The 19,051-nt window shown below is 45.1% G+C and overlaps 1 protein-coding gene across 1 annotated transcript in view; it reads right to left on the bottom strand.

Annotated features, from left to right (window-relative positions):
* PLVAP (plasmalemma vesicle associated protein) overlaps positions 1 to 19,051 on the bottom strand; it is a 55,614-nt gene that overhangs the window by 25,145 nt on the left and 11,418 nt on the right. Inside the window, exons 2-3 of the mRNA XM_077475429.1 lie at positions 10,971 to 11,028; positions 4,691 to 5,274 (exon numbers count right to left, since the gene is read on the bottom strand). Coding sequence (XP_077331555.1) covers positions 4,691 to 5,274; positions 10,971 to 11,028 — 642 coding nt within the window. The remainder of the gene's footprint in view (positions 1 to 4,690; positions 5,275 to 10,970; positions 11,029 to 19,051) is intronic.

The following is a 19,051-nucleotide window of genomic DNA, read 5'->3' on the forward strand; positions in this document are numbered from 1 at the left end:
GGAGCACTCTTTTAAATCTTAGCTTGTTACCTCTATAAAAGACACCTGTCCACAGAAGCAATCAATCAATCAGGTTCCAATTTTTTTACCATAACCAAAGTGCTGTCCAAGGATGTCAGGGACATGATTGTAGACCTACACAAGGCTGGAATGGGCTACAAGACCATCGCCAAGCAGCTTGGTGAGAGGTGGCAACAGTTGGTGCGATTTTTCAAAATGGAAGAAACACAATATAACTGTCAATCTCCCTTGGTCTGAGGCTCCATGCAAGATCTCACCTCGTGGAGTTTCAATGATCATGGGAACAGTGAGGAATTAGCCCAGAACTACACAGGAGAATCTTGTCAATGATCTTAAGGCAGCTGGGACCATAGTCACCAAGAAAACAATTGGTAACACACTACGCCGTGAAGGACTAAAATCCTGCAGAGCCTGCAAGATCCCCCTGCCCAAGAAAGCACATGTACAGGCCCGTCTGAAGTTTGCTAATGAACATCTATATGATTCAGAAAAGAACTAGCTGAATGTGTTGTGGTCAGATGAGACCAAAATCGGGCTCTTTGGCATCAACTCAACTCACTATGTTTGGAGGAGGAGGAATGCTGCCTATGACCCCAAGAAATCCATCCCCACTGTCTAACATGGAGGTGGAAACATTATGTTTTGGGGGATGTTTTTCTGCTAAGGGCACAGGACAACTTCACCGCATTAAAGGGGCGATGGATGGGGCCATGTACCATCAAATCTTAGGTGAGAATCTCCATCCTTCAGCCAGGGTATTGAAAATGGGTCATGGATCGGTATTCCAGCATGACAATGACCCAAAACACACAGTCAAGGAAACAAAGGAGTGGCTCAAGAAGAAACACATTAAGGTCCTGGAGTGGCCTACCCAGTCTCCAGACCTTAATTCCATAGAAAATATGTGGAGGGAGCTGAAGCTTTGAGTTACCAAATGTCAGCCTCGAAACCTTAAAGACTTGGAGGGGAGAGGAGGGGTGGAAAGGGCTTAACCTGTCAGTGTGTGTTTGTACATTTCTACTGCCTGTGTGCTATATTGTGAGACACCTCCCCCACTGTATACACAGCATGTCACAGTACACAGTCCCTCTCCTTCACACACTACTGTGTATGGCATTGCCCAGGTCCCTGTTTAACCACTTCAGCCCCAGAAGATTTTACCCCCTTTCAGACCAGAGCACTTTTTGCGATTTGGCACTGCGTCGCTTTAACTGGAAATTGCGCAGTTGTGCGCGTCTGTACACCAAAAAAAACTGACTCCCTTTTTTCCCACGAATGTAGCTTTCTTTTGGTGGTATTCGATCACCTCTGCTGTTTTTTTTGCGGTATGAACAAAAACATTTTTTTTTATTTTCTGGTGTAAAACATCCAATAAAAAAAAATGGAGAAAAATCCAATTTCATAAATTTAGGCCAATATGTAATCTGCTAAATATTTTTTGGTAAAAACAAATCCCAATTTTAAATTTTTGCATTTGATGGGCACAGTGGTGGCAATTTATGGGTACAGTGGCTGCGTTTGATGGCACAGAGCTGCGTTTGATGGCACAGTGACTACGTTTGATGGCACAGTGACTACGTTTGATGGCACAGTTTCTGCATTTGATGGCCACAGTGGTGGCAATTTATGGGTACAGTGACTATGTTTCATGGGCACAGTTTCTATGTTTGATGGCACAGTAGCTGCGTTTTGATGGCACAGTGACTACGTTTGATGGGCACAGTGGTGGCAATTTATGGGTATAGTGGCTGCATTTGATGGCATAGTAGCTGCGTTTGATGGCACAGTGGTGGCAATTTATGGGTATAGTGGCTGCGTTTGATGGCACAGCGACTACGTTTGATGGGCAAAGTGGTGGCAATTTATGGGTACAGTGGCTGCATTTGATGAGCACAGTGGCTGCGTTTGAGGAGCACAGTGGCTGCGTTTGAGGAGCACAGTGGTGGCAATTTATGGGTACAGTGGCTGCGTTTGATGGCACAGTGGCTGCGTTTTGATGAGCACAGGGACTGCGTTTTGATGAGCACAGGGACTGCGTTTTGATGAGCACAGGGACTGCGTTTTGATGAGCACAGGGACTGCGTTTTGACAGCACAGTAGCTGCATTCTGATGGGCACAGTGGCTGCAATTGATGTTTTTTTTTTCAGTTTGTTTGCGCCCTCCCAAAAATTTTGAGCACCGGCTCACCACCACTGGTGCAAATCTGGTGGCCAACTACAAGAAATGTCTGACCTCTGCGATTGCCAACAAGGTCTTTGCCACCAAGTACTAAGTCATGTTTTGCGAAGGGGTCAAATACTTATTTCAATTACCGTATATACTCGAGTATAAGCCGAGATTTTCAGCCTCTTTTTTGAGGCTGAAAGTGCCCCCCTCGGCTTATACTCGAGTCATCGCCGTCTGACTGCTCGATCAGCGTATCGAGCAGACAGACGGCGGACATACTACAATTTGAAAGCCGCGCCTCCTTCTCCGTCTCCGCCTGTGATAGGCGGAACACTGAATTTCCCAGCAGCCTGTGTTCCGCCTATCACGGACATCGTCTCATCCTCGTCCGTAGTACGAGGATGAGACGATATCGGTGATAGGCGGAACACAGGCTGCTGGGAAATTCAGTGTTCCGCCTATCACAGGCGGAGGCGGAGGCGGGGCTTTTGAATTTTAGAATGGCCGCCGAGGCGATCCTGGCAAGGCACGGGACGGAGGCAAGGCAAGGCACGGCACGGGACGGGACGGAGGCAAGGCACGACACGACACGGGACGGAGGCAAGGAGGCAAGGCACGGCACGGGACGGAGGCAAGGAGGCAAGGCACGGCACGGGACGGAGGCAAGGAGGCAAGGCACGGGACGGAGGCTCGGGACACAGGTAGGCTGGACACACACACACACACACACACACACACACACACGGACACACACACGGACACACACACGGACACACACACGGACACACACACACAGGGATGGATGGATGGATGGAGACACACACACACAGGGATGGATGGATGGATGGAGACACACACACACAGGGATGGATGGATGGAGACACACACACACAGGGATGGATGGATGGATGGACACACACACACAGGGATGGATGGATGGATGGACACACACACACACAGGGATGGACGGACACACAGGGACGGACACACACACAGGGATGGACAGGCATGTCTCACCCTCGGCTTATACACGAGTCAATAAGTTTGCCAGTTTTTTGGGGGTAAATTGGGGGCCTCGGCTTATATTCGGGTCGGCCTATACTCGAGTATATACGGTAACCACTTAAGCCCCGGACCAATTTGCAGCCAAAGGACCAGGCACCTTTTTGCAATTCGGCACTGCGTCGCTTTAACTGACAATTGCGCGGTCGTGCGACGTGGCTTCCAAACAAAATTAGCATCTTTTTTTCCCCACAAATAGAGCTTTCACTTGGTGGTATGTGATCACCTCTGCGGTTTTTATTTTTTGCGCTATAAACAGAAATAGAGAGACAATTTTGAAAAAAATTCAATATTTTTTACTTTTTGCTATAATAAATATCCCCCAAAAATATATATAAAAAAATTTTCTTCCTCAGTTTAGGCCAACACGTATTCTTCTAGATAAAAAAAAAAACTAAAAAATTTGGTTTGCGCAAAAGTTACAGCATTTACAAAATAGGGGATAGTTTCTATAGCATTTTTATTAATATTTTTTTTACTAGTAATGGCGGCGATCAGCGATTTTTACTGTAACTGCGACATTATGGTGGACACATCGGACATTTTTGACATATTTTTGGGACCATTGTCATTTATACAGCAATCCGTGCTGATTCCTGTGTAACTGACACTGGCAGTGAAGGAGTTAACCACTAGGGGGCAGTGTAGGGGTTATGTATGACGTTTTGTGTTTTTTTATTGTAGGGGCATGGCCTGGCATGTGACGTCACTGATCGTCCTTCCCTATAAAAGGGAACAGACAATCGGTGACAGCCACACTAGGAAGCATGGGGAGAGGTTTGTTTACACAGACCTCTCCTCGTTCTTCAGCTCTGTGACCCGATCATGGGACACCAGCGGCGATTGGGTCCGCTGGTCCCGTAGCCACGTTCACGGAGCTCAGGACCGGGTTGGGAGCGTGGCGAGCTCCCGCCCCACGGCTGGGCACTTAAAGAGCCACGTACAGGTACGTGATTGTGCCCAGCTGTGCCATTCTGCCGACGTATATCGGCGTGAGGCGGTCCTTAAGTGGTTAAATAAAAATCAATTTCTAACTTTTTTGAAATGCGTTTTTCTGGATTTTTTATTCTCTCACTGTTAAAATAAACCTGCCATTAAAATTATAGACTGATCATATCTTTGTCAGTGGGCAGACATACAAAATCAGCAGGGGATCAAATACTTTTTTCCCCTCACTGTACATGCGACATGATGGCTAAAATTACATTGGTTGCTGTAGCCTTTATTTTCAGATATTTCATTTTCTTCAAGTCTATAAAATGACCTGAATGACTCATTGTAACTGGATCTATATTCTTCCTCCAAACTTTAGTTTATTAGTGCAAAAGATTTATCCACATTTATCTACAAATCCAGTAGTGTTCATCATACATTATATGCAGATAACCAATTTTTAAATTTTTAAAATATGCACCAAAAATCATGTGGGACACTTCTCACCTGTTGCCTCCGGCAAAGTGATAACTCTTCTTCCTTTCTTACATATAGAGCAGAAAACTTACTAAGTTCATCCTTTTTTACCGTCACCTCATTTTGTAATGAAGCTTTTTCTGTTGCTAGGTTTTTTTTTTCTTCAGTGAGAATGGTCTGGCCTTGTTTGCACTTCTCCAAATCCTCATTAATTCGTGCGTTGGTCACCTTGATCTGGGTGTTTTCATAGACAACAACATTAACATCTTGCCTTAACCTGCTCAAGGTCATATCGATCCTGTTGTTAAGCAAGTCAGAAATTGGTCTACACCTCATAGTTGAATCATAGGAGTTTCCAGGTATAGCAGTTTCAATCACACTTGTTAAGCTCTGTAGCTCCTGCCTGAACTTTTCATTAATTTTAGTACAGGATTCTTGAAGCAGGTTTATCTGAGTCCCCAGGTCTTTGTTATCCCTTTTAAGCTGTATAATTTCAGAACTGACCGCCTGGTTTTTGGCGTTATGGCCATCTATTGTCTTTGTGTAGTTTTCTTCATGCTGCTTTAGTTTGAAGTCACACATCATTTTCTCATTCTGTGCCTTAAGTCTTTCATCTGTTTCAGAATAAAAAAAAAAATTAACTGTCAGGTGAAATTATACTGGTAAAATGTATTAATATATTCTACTTGATACTACCGAGAATAGTTAGGCTGTTTTTTTTTTTTTTTTTTAAGATATAGGTGTACATATTGCTAAAAAACTTAAAGATGAAGGAATTCTCACTTTCAATAATTGTTATTAAAAAGATTTTTGCAGTCACATATTGGTCACATTTTATGGTAATATATTTACATAAAATGTGAATGTTTGTGAAATACTATATTTACATACTTATCTTTACCCATAACAATTTCACGCTAGTGATAGCTGGTCTAAAGAAACTGCATGATCTGCGATGTTCTCTGTGCAGTTAAAGACATAGGGAAGGAAGAAGGGGGAAAAAAGAGAAGAGAAATGAAAAGGGGGAAGAAGTGAAAGACACTAAAGCATGAGTCAAAAGATGGGGACCTTATAAGGGGCATGGGAAGGAAAACAAAGGACTAGGGAGAGAAGGAAAGGTTCTGGAATCCACAATGTGCATCTCCCTACAATTATGTCTACAGGAAAAAAGCCCCTGATGACACCCTTTTTGTGACAAAGCCTCCAGACATTGACAGATGCCTGCTGCAAAACAGTGTTCCATAATTCTATAAGGGGATGATACCATATCTCTACACATACTGACCTCTAGTCTCAGTCAGTATGCACATAGATATTATGGTGGATGTGCTTTCTTCTTACAGCAACAGAAGTTTGATTGGTATGGAAGAGTATTTTTCCGGTGGGGTAATATCATCATATATCTGTAACCTCTACCCCAATTCAGGTGGTCAGACGCTATAGCTGGCTACTGTGTGCTTCACCTATAGCAGCCCCCTTTCCCTTAAGCAGGCCTACCGGTACTTGGTTGCCCCCAGTACTTATACACAATGCTATAGGGCCTGGCCACCACACCAGAGCAGATGCAAACTGAGCAAAGCAAAGAGATACTTGCAGTTAACAGACAGATAGCATGGTTCTATGACAGTCCAGGTAAAAAGAAAGGCTGAGTTCAAGGAATAGTTCAAAATCCAAACTAGCAAAGCAGGGCAGACAGACCGGGAGCTTGATCAGGAACAAAACAGGTATCACTCACTATCACAAGCAAGGGACTGAGTGTTTGGCTTGCTTATAGCAGGTGACTGACCACATCAATCACCTTGCAGGTGGACACAGACAGGGAGAGTGCAAAAGCCAAAACCCGGATGCTGGAATGAGGAGCAGGAGCACTTAAGTTGTCCTGACTATATCATATGCACAGTTCCTTCACAAAACAGTGGTGGAATATCTGTTACTGAGAATTGCATTGGAGGACTTTCACTTACAGCGCTGCAGCATTTTATATATATATATATATATATATATATATATATATACAGTGGTGTGAAAAAGTGTTTGCCCCCTTCCTCATTTCCTGTTCCTTTGCATGTTTGTCACACTTAAGTGTTTCGGAACATCAAACCAATTTAAACAATAGTCAAGGACAACACAAGTAAACACAAAATGCAATTTGTAAATGAAGGTGTTTATTATTAAAGGTGAAAAAAAATCCAAACCATCATGGCCCTGTGTGAAAAAGTGATTGCCCCCCTTGTTAAAACATACTATAACTGTGGTTGTCCACACCTGAGTTCAATTTCTCTAGCCACACCCAGGCCTGATTATTGCCACACCTGTTCACAATCAAGGCATCACTTAAATAGGAGCTGCTTGACACAGTAAGGTCCACCAGAAGATCCTTAAAAGCTACACATCATGCCGAGACCCAAAGAAATTCAGGAACAATTGAGAAAGAAAGTAATTGAGATCTATCAGTCTGGAAAGGGTTATAAAGCCATTTCCAAAGCTTTGGGAATCCAGCGAACCACAGTGAGAGCCATTATCCACAAATGGCGAAGACATGGAACAGTGGTGAACCTTCCCAGGAGTGGCCGGCCGCCCAAAATTACCCCAAGAGCGCAGCGACGACTCATCCAAGAGGTCACAAAAGACCCCACAACAACGTCCAAGGAACTGCAGGCCTCACTTGCCTCAGTTAAGGTCAGCGTTCATGCCTCCACCATCAGGAAAAGACTGGGCAAAAATGGCCTGCATGGCAGAGTTCCAAGGAGAAAACCACTGCTGAGCAAAAAGAACATCAAAGCTCGTCTCAATTTCTCCACAACACATCTTGATGATCCCCAAGACTTTTGGGACAACATTTTGTGGACCGATGAGACAAAAGTGGAACTCTTTGGAAGGTGTGTGTCCAAGTATATCTGGCGTAGAAGGAACACTGCATTTCATAAAAAGAACATTATACCAACAGTAAAATATGGTGGTGGTAGTGTGATGGTCTGGGGCTGTTTTGCTGCTTCAGGACCTGGAAGACTTGCCGTGATAAAAGGAACTATGAATTCTGCTGTCTACCAAGAGATCCTGAAGGAGAATGTCCGACCATCTGTTCGTGTACTCAAGCTGAAACGAACTTGGGTTCTGCAGTAGGACAATGATCCTAAACACACCAGCAAGTCCACCACCGAATGGCTGAAGAAAAACAAAATGAAGACTTTGGAGTGGCCTAGCCAAAGTCCTGACCTGAATCCTATTGAGATGTTGTGGTATGACCTTAAAAAGGCCGTTCATGCTCGAAAACCCTCTAATGTAACTGAATTAGGACAATTCTGCAAAGATGAGTGGGCCAAAATTCCTCCAGGACGCTGTAAAAGCCTCATTGCACGTTATCGCAAACGCTTGGTTGCAGTTGTTGCTAAGGGTGGCCCAACCAGTTATTAGGTTTAGGGGGCAATCACTTTTTTACACAGGGCCATGATGGTTTGGATTTTTTTTCACCTTTAACAATAAACACCTTCATTTACAAATTGCATTTTGTGTTTACTTGTGTTGTCCTTGACTATTGTTTAAATTGGTTTGATGTTCCGAAACACTTAAGTGTGACAAACATGCAAAGGAACAGGAAATGTCGAAGGGGGCAAACACTTTTTCACACCACTGTATATATATATATATGTCTATAGGGAGGCATAACCATCCAAAAGCATGGGTATGGGGAGCTAAAGGGGGTCTTACCATCTTGTTTAAACCCCTCTATGCAGTAACAACTGCATTTATGTTCCCTGTTATTTATAAGGCTTAGTAAACTAAAATCTGTCACATCATATATGTGTTTTAAAAGTTTGATTATACTGTATATAAATAAATAATCTATTAAGCCAGATTTAATCTAGATATATGATTGCTGGGAACATTTTGAAGAAGCTAAGAACACTTGGAAAGCATATATTCAGACTAGAATATAACCTTTGCAAAGAATATTAACACTTAAATACTAAACGTAGTTGAACAGTGCGGCCAGGCTCCATCCAAGTGAAGTGTCTTAGTACTATCTTCTTCAGCATTGGTGTGCGCAGCCTATTGCATTAAGGTGTGTACCACAGAGCATGAACACACATGCGTGTATATCAGCAGAGAAGTAGACGTTGTCAGTAGAGCAGCCATTGGTAGGGCAGTGGATGGTGTCGGCAGTTTTTAATTTTTATTGTTTTTTACAAAATATTTTTTATTAATTTTTTACAATTTTTTTAGGAGCTCTGCTGGGGGTCTTTGATGAAATATCAGGGATCTCAACAGGCTCTGATGTCTCACTTTGAGAGAGAAAAAACTGAGGACAGAGATTCCACTGGTGGGCACTGATAGGCGGTACTGATGGACATTGATGGGCAGCACTGACAGGTATAGCTGGCAATGGTGGGCACTGTGTTTCACTATTGTAATCAGGGCACTGATGATCAGTGCCCTGATCACATTCCTACGTGTCCCCCTGTGAGGAGATGCTACTGATCAGCTCTCCTCTACTCACACACTGTCAGCATGAGGCGAGGAGAGCTTGGACACAACCGATCACATGGTTTAAGAGCTGCGGACGCGGCTCTTTACAGAGATCGGGGTCACGCTGTGTCCTAGCAACATAGCGAGGCCGCGATCGCCGCTCTGCGTGCCCCGTGGGTGCACGAGAACAGCCATTCTGGGATGCCGTCATATGATGGCATTTCAGAACGCGAGCAGTTAAAGAGATACTCAAAACATTTCCCTCTGGGTGATATATGTACCTTGCAAGGATTTTGCTGCCGAGTCCTACCTTTTGCTATTTTGAAGAAATAACTGTTTGTGTCCATGTGCACAGTGAATCTGTATGGGAGTGGTTTTATAACTATCAATCGGCTGCTGTACATGCAGGGCTCTAATGGAGGAAATTGGCAAGGTCTGCATCCCTTTAGACATGATTTCCCTTTGGCAGTATCTCACCAAAATTTACATTTTAGTTGCAGGGAATGCCAAAAATCGGACTTATATTTTAGTGCAGACTTCTGGGAAAACCTGAAAGCAGGACATTACATTTCTGGGGGGGGGGGCACTGCATTTTACAGAAAATTACAGCACTGCAAATTGAAAAGGAAAGATCATTTTTAATCACATCCAATTACAATATGTTGCAATTATATACACTGTACTTTTTTTTTTTTATTTCTTGATTTTTTCCCCATGAAAGTGTAATTACCCATTAAAGCTGAACTACAGAAATGATCTATTTTTCAAACTTACACTGGGCCAACTTTGTTACATGTAATTATCCATTTGCCACAGGGGAGGGCCACTGGAGTTACTGAAATTCACTGTAGTAGCCTGTGCTACATACAGTCAGCATTGTCCTGTTGTGGGTGCTGCTCGAGCAATCTACTGTCTGTACACTAAACACAGGGAGTTGATTACTGTATGTGACAATGAACTGTGTGTGGTGGATAAGACATTGTTGAAGGATTAGGGTGAAAGGAAGTGAAGTCTGTAGAAGAAGAGCAGAAGAGTAGCGCAAGCAATATGAGGAAAAAGGAGAACAAGGATTGTAGGGAGGAGCTAAATTTGGAGGGTGAGCAGCATTAGAACAAAGGTGCAGGGGAGAGGTAGGGTGGATGTCATTAGGGTGAGCAGCAGTAGAACAGTAAAGTGACACAGGGAGAGGTGGAGAGAATCCCCAAATGAGCAGTAGTAGAGTGAAGGATGATGGCATTCCAAGGTCAAGTGGAGGAATTCCTAGAATGAGTGCAATTGAAATGGAGGAGCCAGTAATTCAGAATAGAAAAGCGAGGAAGCCCAGGACAAGCAGTGCTAGAGCGAATCCTGCAGAAAACAGACAATATGGAATGGTTTTCAAAACTTAGTAACTTTACTATAGGATCTGGGACATTTGGCAACTATGTAGAGGTGGAATTGTACAGCAAGTGATGACACTGGCAAGAGGGGTGGTGGCAAACCAGTTGAGGACCAGTAAAAATAAAACAGCTTCCAGGGACCAGACATCACAACCAGAACTCCCCCTTCTTCTGTTTGTCGGACTTTTTTAAATTGTAGTTTCTAGGTCAGCTGGGAATTATATGGTAAATGTTAAGATCAATGGAAGGGTCGCTTTCACCCTCCCCCCAAGTATTAGCCAATGGTTTGGGGGGGGGGGGGCTGCTTGAGCCCAATTCCATGAAAAGTGGAGTGTCAGACTTGAAAGATTCTTTTTGAAAGCTAAAATAAACCCAAAAAACATTTTGTAATATTTTAAGTTGATGAAACACGTAAAATGTTAATTTAGCCATACAGAGCATTTATATTTAAAAATAGAACTCACTAATGCGGGACATGTTCAGAAAGTCCATGGTACTTTGTATATTGTTGCAGTTCGGTGGCTAAAATAAAATGAAGACAAAAAAAAGATATCAAAATTCATATAGTCTATAGCTGAATTTTTTATGGTTATATTTATCAATCAGCACATTGAATCTGGTCCATTAAAAACATAAAATGCCCACTTCTTCCTTCAATTGTTTTTTTTATTAAGAATTAACATTTGACAAGGCAGAAAAGGCATTAACATCATTTAAATATAGACAACAGTAGAGTAGCCATTCACATTATGTTTGAAATACTAAAGAACTTTTATAGCTAACATATGCTTACATAGTATTTGTCAGTGAGTAAGGTTTAAAAAAAATCCCCTCACTTCACATTTGGTGGGCATGCCCCCCTGTGAGGAAGTTCTGGCAAAAGATCCTTGACTTGTACTGCAAACTCATGGCGACCTCCATCGCACCCTCTCCTGAGATGGCTCTGCTATCTCTGCTCCCGGGACCGCTTAAGTCAGTCAAGAAAGACGTTCTGCGTCACTTTTTGGCGGCTGCTAGAACGGTGTTGCCCAGACATTGGAAGTCAACGAGCATGCCTTCCCTGGGGGATTGGGCAATTGAAGTGGACCGAATTAATAGTTTGGAAAGAATGTTGTCGCAGGAAACGGGTAGGGAGGAACAATTCTCTAAGACCTGGACCTCATGGTCGATGTTTCGATATTCCTCAGAGTTTATCTCATGGGCCACAGAGGACTCTACCAATACACCTGTGTGATCAGGGTGGAATGTATATCTTTTGATCCCTAAACTCTTTACTGTCCTGACCCCTCTTTCCTCACTCTCTTCCCCCTTTCTTCCCTCCCCTATACAAGTTGCAGTAATACCCGATTACTTAAGTTATGACCTCTAGTCTCATTAGACCAGCATGGTGGCACATACAGAGCTTCCCCCCCAGAGTGAACGTTGCCAGAATGAACACAATAGCCCTAGTCTACCTGTAATGAGTGGGCAACACCCGCTGAGAGGATAGTGGTGCACACACACCCACTTTAACTTAGACTAATCATGGTAGGACTACAGGCTCTCTTACCATACTACCTAAATCGAAGCTCAAAACAAACACTTTAACCTTGTGACAGTTCGACACCACTGTAGTAGAGTGGATTTCTCTGTGGTTTCTTTTTTTTATGTTTATGTAACAATGTAACATGAATATGTTGGAATATTCTGTATTTTTTTTTCCCCTCCTATCTTGCTTCTATATCTCAATAAAAATAAGATTGAATTAAAAAAAATCCCCTCATTAAACCATCCTATGTGACTGTCTAGGGTTCACTTTGATTTGGAGATCAACAGTGGAATTTCTAACTGTGGCTGCTAATTTGTGGGTTTGGCTGACAAAATCTAAAGCTGGCAATAGCTGGATCGAAATTCCCTGCTGAACTGGCAAAATTTCAATCCATGTATGTCCATATTGATAGAATGGAAGTCGATCTATCGACTGCAGGGCCCCAATCAGGGGGGTAAAGGCAGTACTCCTGTAAGGGGCCCACCTGGCTGGGCCCCCCCTTTCCCCCTCTGGTGCCTTCTATAGAGAGGGAGAAGGGAGCATGCACAAGTCTGATGAGTCACCGCCTTTCTTTCACTAGCACCCCCCCCAGCGCCCGCTATAGAAAAGAAGGGAAATCTGAGCCACCACTGCCGCTTTTCACTAGCAGACCCCCCACAGGTGATCGAGGCCAACAATTGCTCCGTTCTTTCCCTGCTGGCTGCTGCTGCTAGGTTAGCTCTGATTGGCCGGGACTCTGGCAGGGGGTGTGGTCAGTTTGTCATTGGTGAACAACCCAGCCCTATTAGGCGCATGCAGATAGGAGAGAGCGGCGTGGGAGGGTAAATCACAAAAGGTTGGTGTGCGGCTGTGCTCCCTGTGCTGTATATTTGAACTTTATTTTAATCTCCTTCTCCTTGGATGGGACATCTGAGGATGACACCCTTGGTTCAGATGAGAGTTACATTGTGGAGATTCTCTTCACTTTGTAACTCTTATGCCACGTACACACGACTTTATCTCAGAATAAACTCTGATGGTCTTTCCAACAGAGTTCCGACTGAAACGGACTTGCCTACACACGATCACGCCAAAGTCCGCTCATTTAGAATGCTATGACCTATGACGGGACTAGAAAGGGAAGTTCAATAGCCAGTAGCCAATAGCTGCCCTTGCGTCATATTTGGTTCTTCGGAATAGCATAGAGACCAGCTTAGGATCCACCCAGATGTCTGGACCGGCATCTGGCTCAGCCTTTCAGCAAGCTGCTGAGAGCCTGAGCTAACCGCTCCCACCCCTTCACAGCCCAGCCCTCCAGTGAGCCCTGGAGGAGCAGAGAACCGCTGACTGACAGTCACCAACTCTCTGCAGCCTGAAGACTGAGAGATGAGAGATGAGCGCTATTTCATCACTCAGTTCTCGGTCTGAAGCCAGAGGGGACATCTAGGTGGACATCTTGTTTTTTTTTTCAGGAATCCAATACTTCTCCCTCTGGGTGGACTCACAGCAGCCATAGCTCACAGTTTAGAGGGAGATACTGTTTTATATATTTTAATTTTTGGCATTGGCATATGTCTTTTATGGCAATGCTTGGCTTCTTATGCCTTTTGCTTGACAATAGATTTCTTTTTAGCCCTACAAATTGTAGGCTGGCCATATTTGAAACACAATGGGTGTTATTTAGTAAAGGAAAATCCACTTTGCACTACAAGTGCACTGAAAGTGCACTTGGAAGAAAAATCGCTGTAGATCCGAGGGGGACAGGCAAGGAAAATAGAAAACAGCATTTTAGCTTGCACATGATTGGATGATAAAATTTCAGATCTACCCCTTAGATTTAGAGCGACTGCACTTCCAAGTGCACTTTCAGTGCAAAGTGGATTTGCCTTTCGTAAATAACCCCCAATGCTCGCTCCCTCATAAAGTTCAACTGGGTTCACCTCAAAGTTTGTGAACTTTGATCTTAAAAAAAACATTTGTGAAGTGTACCCTATGAATAAAAAGTGTAGTTCTTTGATGATCTCAGTGGCTGCATGTAATGTCTTTTTATATTTATTTATTTTTAGCAAAGAGAATACAGAAGCATTCACTATAAAATATAAGTACACTGCCATTTAACATGCTTTTAGGATATTGCTTCTAAAATACAGAGTACACCTACTTTAGCGTAGAGATAAGGAGGTAGAGAACAGATGAGGGAAACTAACAATTAGAAGAGAAAACATATCCAAAATTTAGAAACTGTATGGTTCAGTGAAAAAATCATACATTAAGTTATTTTAAAATGACAGTAAGATTTATAGGTAACTGACATTTGGTGGACATTTGGTGATCTAAGACTAAACTGCATCCCCTTTTTCCACAAAAGGTCCACTTTATGTAGACATCATGGAGGAGTGGAAGAGATTGGTGGCAACCTGTGAAGCTCTGGTGAACTCCATGCCCAAGGCAGTGCTGGAAACTAATGGTGACCACACAAAATATGGACACTTTGAGCTGAATTTGGAAATTTTCACTAAGGAATGTACTAATTTTTGTTGCCATCGATTTAGACCTTAATGGCTGTGTGTTGAGTTATTTTGAGGGGACAGCAAATTTACACTGTTATACAAGCTGTACATTCAAATTGGAGCATGCTTTGCTGGGGTTTTTTGCCTTCCTCTGGATCAATTGTAGGTGAGGGATTATGTATGTAGCACCCTCGAGTTTAGGCAGGGTTGTTCCTCACAAATTCGTGGTCAGAGGTAGAGGGGAAGCTGTTGCCAGTAAGAGTCGGTTCACACAGGGGCAACACGACTTTCAAAGGCAACTTGGACACAACTTATCAACACGACTTGGGGCGACTTACAAAACGACTTTAAGTTTCCCCAGGCCAGGTGACTTTTGCCGTGGACAATCAGAGAATGAGCTCTCAAGGGGAACTCCACGCCAATTTTTATTTTTTTTTAAACGGCGTGGGTTTCCCCTCCAGGAGCATACCAGGCCCTTAGGTCTGGTATGGATTTTAAGGGGAACCCCCTACGCTGAAAAGATGGCCTGGGGGTCCCCCTCAGATCCATACAAGACCCTTATCCGAACACGCTACCCGGCCGGCCAGGAAAGGGGATGGGGACGAGCGAGCGCCCCCCTTCTGAGCCGTACCAGGTCGTGTACCCTCAACATGGGGGGGTGCCTTGGGGAAGGGGGGGTGCGCGCCCCCCAAACCCAAAGCACCTTGTACCCATGTTGATGAGGACAAGGGCCTCTTCCGACAACCCTGGCCGTTGGTTGTCGGGGTCTGCGGGCGGGGGGCTTATCGGAATCCGTGAGCCCCCTTAATAAGGGGGCCCCCGGATCCCGGCCCCCCACCCTATGTGAATGAGTATGGGGTACAATGTACCCCTACCCATTCACCTGTGAAAAAAAAAAAACACAACACACAAGGGTTAAAATAGTTTATTGCACAGCTCCGGGGTCTTCTTCCATCTTCAAGGGTTTTCTCGCCAGACTCCTCTGCTATCTTCTGCTAGCTCTTTTACTAGCGGAGGAGCCCGGCTTTCTTCTTCGCCGCCGCCCTCTTCTTCCAACTTTGGGGGTCTTGTCCCCCTGTTTGGGGGTCTTGTCCCCCTCTTCGGTTCTTCTTGCCGGGCCACCGCACCTTCTTCTAGCTCTTTTACAAGTGGTGGCCTGGTCTTCTGTCGCCGCTGCCACTGTCTTCTGTTCTTCTGTTCTTCTCTTCTCTTCTTCTCTTCTGGAGATGTTGCCTCGTCGCTGTCTCCAGTCACACTGACAGGACACGCGGTGTGCGGCGACTTATATAGGGGCATCACCGGATGATATCCCCGCCCATTATGATGTCACAGTCCCAGCATCCTTTGGGCTCGCCGGGAGGCCCTATTGGGGCGGTAAGGGACTTGCTGAGTCGCGGGGTGATAGTACCTGTTCCGGAGCCAGAAAGATTCCGGGAGTTCTACTCCAATCTGTTTGTAGTTCCCAAAACGGAAGGGGTACGTCCAATCTTGGACCTAAAAGCCCTCAATTACTTTGTAAAAGTACAGAGGTTCAGAATGGAATCAGTTCGCTCAGTAGTCGCTGCACTCCATCAAAGGGACTCCCTGGCATCTTTGGACATCCAGGATGCGTACTTGCACATATCCATATGCCTTCGGCATCAGAGGTTTCTGCGTTTTGCAGTTGGGGAAGCCCAATACCAGTTTGTGGCTCTCCCTTTTGGTTTGGCATCAGCCCTCCGAGTCTTTACCAAGGTATTGGCTCCTGTTTTTGCGTTGCTGCGACAACCCGGGATCTCGATTGTGGGTTACCTAGACGATCTACTCCTGAGAGCATCTTCCACCTCAGAGTTAGAGGAGGATGTGGCGATCACCATGCAGACCCTGCAGGAGTTTGGGTGGCTGTTGAACCTAAAGAAGTCGGTGATTGTACCGACTCAGTGCCTGGAGTACCTAGGCTTACTGCTGGACTACATGGAAGCGACAGTGTTTCTCCCTTCAGACAAGCTGCAGACTCTCAGAGCCACGGTAAAACTGCTGATGAACCACAGGTGGTCGTCGCTACGCTTCTGCATGCGAGTCCTGGGACTCATGGTGTCCTCCTTCGAGGCAGTACCGTATGCCCAGTTTCACACCAGAGTCTTGCAGAAGGAGATTTTTACAAAGTGGGACAAATCTCTGGATCGGCAGATTCAGGTGAGCCAGTTAGTCAGGATTCCCTGCTTTGGTGGCTGAAGTCCCCGGCACTTCGGTCCGGGAAGTCGCTCCTACCTCTGAAATGGACAGTGGTCACAACGGATGCCAGTCTGACTGGCTGGGGTGGAGTAATGGGGATTCAGTCGAACCAGGGCCTCTGGTCGGTGGAGGAATCCAAGTTGCTGATCAATCTGCTCGAGTTGAGAGCGATCAGGCTATCCCTCTCCACATGGATGATAAGACTTCGAGGGCGTCCGATCAGGATCCAGTCAGACAACGCCACGGCAGTGGCATATGTCAATCACCAAGGAGGAACAAGAAGCTCGGCCGCCGCACGGGAAGTCGCTTACATCCTTCAGTGGGCAGAGAGCGACATGTACGGGGCTTGTCAGCCATTTACATCCCGGGAGTTGAAAACTGGCAGGTGGACTACCTAAGTCGCCAGATGCTGGACCCAGGAGAATGGGCGTTGCATCCAGAGGTGTTCAGGCTACTGTGCCTGCCATGGGGTGCACCAGACGTGGATCTTCTGACCTCCCATCTCAATTGGAAGGTGCCGAGATTCATGTCCAGGACAAAAGATCCTTGGGCAGATGCGTCAGACGTGCTGGTGGCTCCGTGGGATCAGTACCAACTGATCTATGCCTTTCCTCCTCTGAAACTGTTACCACGTCTGCTCCGCAGAGTGGAGGCCGAGGGAATTCCAGTAATACTGATTGCCCCAAATTGTCCCCAGCATCCCTGGTATGCAGACCTAGTGCGCCTGGTGGCGGACGCCCCATGGCGACTGCCGTTACGAGAAGACCTGCTGTCTTAAGGTCCGATTCTCCATCCTGCTTTACCATCGTTGGTTTTAACGGCATGGCTATTGAGAGCCAGGTGTTGAGGAACCGGGGTCTTTCTGACTCAGTGATTCCCATTATGTTGAGAGCACGGAAATCTTCCTCTCGGAAGATATATCATCATACCTGGAAGGCCTGCATCTCCATGTGTGAGGAGAAAGGTTGGCGTCCGCGCTCTTTTTCTATATCCAGGATCCTGCTGTTTCTACAGCAAGGAGTAGATGAGAAATTGGCTTTAAGCACCATTAAGGATCAAATATCAGCTTTGGCTGTCTTTTTTCAGCAACCCCCGGCATCTCACTCTCTAGTGAGCACTTTTGTTCAAGGGGTCCGACATGTAGTTCCTCCAGTGCGCCCACCGTTACCCTGTGGGTTCTGAACCTGGTGTTATCGGCGCTTCAAAAACCGCCATTTGAAAATATCAGAGAGATGCCTCTGTTGATTCTTTCCCAGAAAGTGGTCGTTCTAGTGGCCATTACTTCGGCCAGGAGGGTTTCGGAACTGGCAGCCTTGTCTTGCAAGTCGCCCTATCTGGTTATCCATAAGGATAAGATGGTGTTGCGTCCGCAACCTTCTTTTCTGCCGAAGGTGGTTTAGGCGTTCTACATCAATGAAGACATTGTGTTACCATCTCTGTGTCCTAAACCGACACATCCTAAGGAGGTGGCCCTTCATTCCCTGGACGTGGTTCATGGCTGGTCCGAAAAAAGGCATGGTGGTCTTGTCGGCCACCATTTCCAGGTGGATCAGTAGCAGGTGCCCCCCTTTCCAGTCACGGCCCACTCCACAAGGTCAATCGGAACGTCTTGGGCCTTCCGACATAAATCGTCTGTCGCTCAAGTGTGTAAAGCGGCGACTTGGTCGTCTGTCTACAAGGTAGATGTCAGTGCATCGTTTGATGCCTGTTTTGGCCGCAGAGTTTTGCAGGCGGCTGTATAATTGCAATTGCACTTAAATTTTTTACTGTTTTTTTGCTAAAAACACAGTACCTTTAAGTAAATGCACTGTTGCATTTGTTACCGCAGTTCTATTGCGGTTTGGAGACAGTGACTCCCAGTTGAGGAGCACCCTGTTTTTTTGTGGGTAAAAAAGTTTTTATACTAGTTCCCACATGCCATTGTGGGTGAAGTTTTATGCTGGTTTCCCACCCCTTGTTTTGGCACTGTTTGGGGATGTCCCAATGGTCTAAGAAAGGAGCTGTGTCAGTCTGTGAACGTAAGAGAAAATAGGATTTTTTTGTACTCACTGTAAAATCCTTTTCTCTGTAGTTCCCTGACTGACACAGCACCCTCCCCTCCTATTTTTATCTAAGTTATACTGCTTGTTGATGTACTGAAGCTGCAGTATCAGGCTGAGGGGTTGTTACCTAAGGGACCGCCCCTTGGTTGGAACTAGAAAGTTCTAGTTTTATTATCACATGTTAACATGTTATGCCTAGTCCTCTCCTGAAGGTGGCGTAACAACTGAATGTATGTAAGGAAAGTTGATGTCGCGCTATTCTTACCCTATTC

The sequence above is a fragment of the Lithobates pipiens genome, unplaced genomic scaffold (genome assembly GCF_037356315.1).
Source record: "Lithobates pipiens isolate NorthernLeopardFrog02 unplaced genomic scaffold, aLitPip1_a1.2 Scaffold_13, whole genome shotgun sequence".
In the NCBI taxonomy this organism is placed as follows: Eukaryota; Metazoa; Chordata; class Amphibia; order Anura; family Ranidae; genus Lithobates; species Lithobates pipiens.